We start from the raw sequence: 2,026 nt of genomic DNA on the forward strand, positions 1-2,026 counted from the left end.
TTAAATTTGTTTGAAGAAAACAAAGTTTTAATTAATTTGATTAGAATACTATTTTAATCAAATTTGCCGAAGAAAACAAAATCTATTGCATTAAACTCAAATTCTGTAGCCCATTAAAATATTAGCCCAAATAATGTAATCATGCATGGACCCAACGGTGAATATTCCATTGGCCCAATTAGTGGAAAGCAAAAAGATAAGCCGAATTTGTTATCCCTTTTATCCCCCGAGTTATCATAAGTAGAGTAGTAAGGATTTATATATATATAAAAACTGTTACTAATATGAGAAAGCATAAGGGTAAAACGCACAAATACATCTCTTTTCGTCACCTACTAAATTACCCAGTAAATGGTTAAATCTACTTTGAGTACTTAATGTATCCTACAGATGTAGCATTAACATCTTTGATCAATGTCCCAAGAACAGGTGCTGTCAAGCACTTTGATGTATCTTCCTTGTAAATGAACCCCAGACATTTGCAATCTTTGCTACATTTATCCCGGCATTGCTCGACTTTCATCGGACCTTCGCCGTCGTCCAAATACGTGTTCAAAAAATGTTCCACTCCTATAATTTTGTAGTAATCGACCTTAGCTCCGCTCCGACAAGGTACCGGCTTCGGTGGTTTACAACTTTCGCTCCATCCCAATAGTCCCTTCGGACTCGGACAAGCGACGCACATTCTCTTATCGCATAATCCGAAAGCACCGCATTTCGATGGCAAAGCACATTCCCTAACGAAATAACTTGAGAAGAAGGCAAAGCTCTCATCCCATTTTAGGTAACTCACTTTGTCATAATAAGTGAAAGCCCTTAGGTTCCCGTCGGATCCGAGTCTCAGGAAAGAAATTGTGGCGTTGTAGTTGAGTTTATTGAGGTTGTATGTGTTGCCTCCACCTATCGGACGAACTTGTAGAAGTCGTCGACCGATGCCCGTCGTAGAAGTAGTGCTCTGATTAGCCTGTTGATGTATCAACACTAACTCGTAAGCTGTTGCGTTTTCATTTTCAGGCACAGCGTCAAATGTCACAATGTCTCCGAAATCTTTTATTGGCCAACCCCCATAAATAAGTTGCCGACCGGAGTTATTTAAATACATAATGAACCCATTACGGTCTAGTACAATACTATATGGCCCGTCGGAGCCGTCAACATCGGACGTTCGGCTAACGAGCTTGTTTCTACCGTTGATACTAACTGATTGACCCACTAACAAAGTATCAGTCGGGTGATCGAAACTCTGCCAAACAAATTTCCCATTTTTATCATACAGTACCAAGTTACCATTGGGTAGTAGCCTAATCCCCGTGACACCTTTGTTAGCCGTTTTGGTTTGCCAAACGACACGACCGTCCACGTCCGCCAGCACCAAATTGCCGTCCTCGCCGAAGGTAAGCGTGGCGTTTTCACGAACGGGATCATTGCGGTTAGCATCCCACACCCACCTCATCAGGCTTTCGTCTCTGGGGAGGCCGGCTCGAATGGCGAAAATGTGAGCATCAGGAGTGGTATTATAGAAGCAGAGGCGAAAAGGGAAGGTGAGGAAGGAGTCAACGTCAGTCTCGATTATTCGATAGCTAGCATCGTATTCGATAATCCGATCACCGAACTCGCCTTGGTTGACGAATCTGAAGGTTTGGTTTGCAGGGACTTTGGCTAGAGTAGTAGTAGTAGTAGTAGCAAAGGCGAAAAAGGGAATGAGAAGGAATTGAAAGAAAAGTGGAGATATTTGAGAAGCCATTAATGCTCAGTGCTTGTGAATGAACTTGCCTGGGATTGAACAGGTACATATAAGCGGAGGATTGAATGTGGCATTCAATGTCAAAATAATCAAGCTTTGGTTTTATGGTTATTTCGTCAAAGACGTGGCACTTGATCGTAGTACGTCATTATCAAATCCTGCCAGCTGAAGTGTTCAGGGAAAACACTGTTTTTCGTTTGAACTTAATTAAATGCATGAAGTGTTTAGTTAGAAGTGGTTTTTCGTTTAAACTTGATTAAATACATAGTAAATAACATCAAA

The 2,026-nt window shown here is 41.4% G+C and overlaps 1 protein-coding gene across 1 annotated transcript; it reads right to left on the reverse strand.

Annotated features, from left to right (window-relative positions):
- Positions 1-241: 241 nt before the first annotated feature.
- On the reverse strand, positions 242-1,746 carry LOC120160396 (EP1-like glycoprotein 2). The gene has a single exon (XM_039170813.1). It carries the CDS (start codon positions 1,742-1,744, stop codon positions 362-364), a length of 1,383 nt encoding a protein of 460 aa, XP_039026744.1. The 5' UTR covers positions 1,745-1,746; the 3' UTR covers positions 242-361.
- Positions 1,747-2,026: the final 280 nt, after the last annotated feature.

The sequence above is a fragment of the Hibiscus syriacus genome, unplaced genomic scaffold (genome assembly GCF_006381635.1).
Source record: "Hibiscus syriacus cultivar Baekdansim isolate YM2019G1 unplaced genomic scaffold, ASM638163v2 tig00111392_pilon, whole genome shotgun sequence".
In the NCBI taxonomy this organism is placed as follows: Eukaryota; Viridiplantae; Streptophyta; class Magnoliopsida; order Malvales; family Malvaceae; genus Hibiscus; species Hibiscus syriacus.

Coding starts and splice junctions, on each gene's coding strand:
- LOC120160396 (XM_039170813.1), bottom strand. CDS start 1,744: ATGGCTTCTCAAATATCTCCACTTTTCTTTCAATTCCTTCTCATTCCC.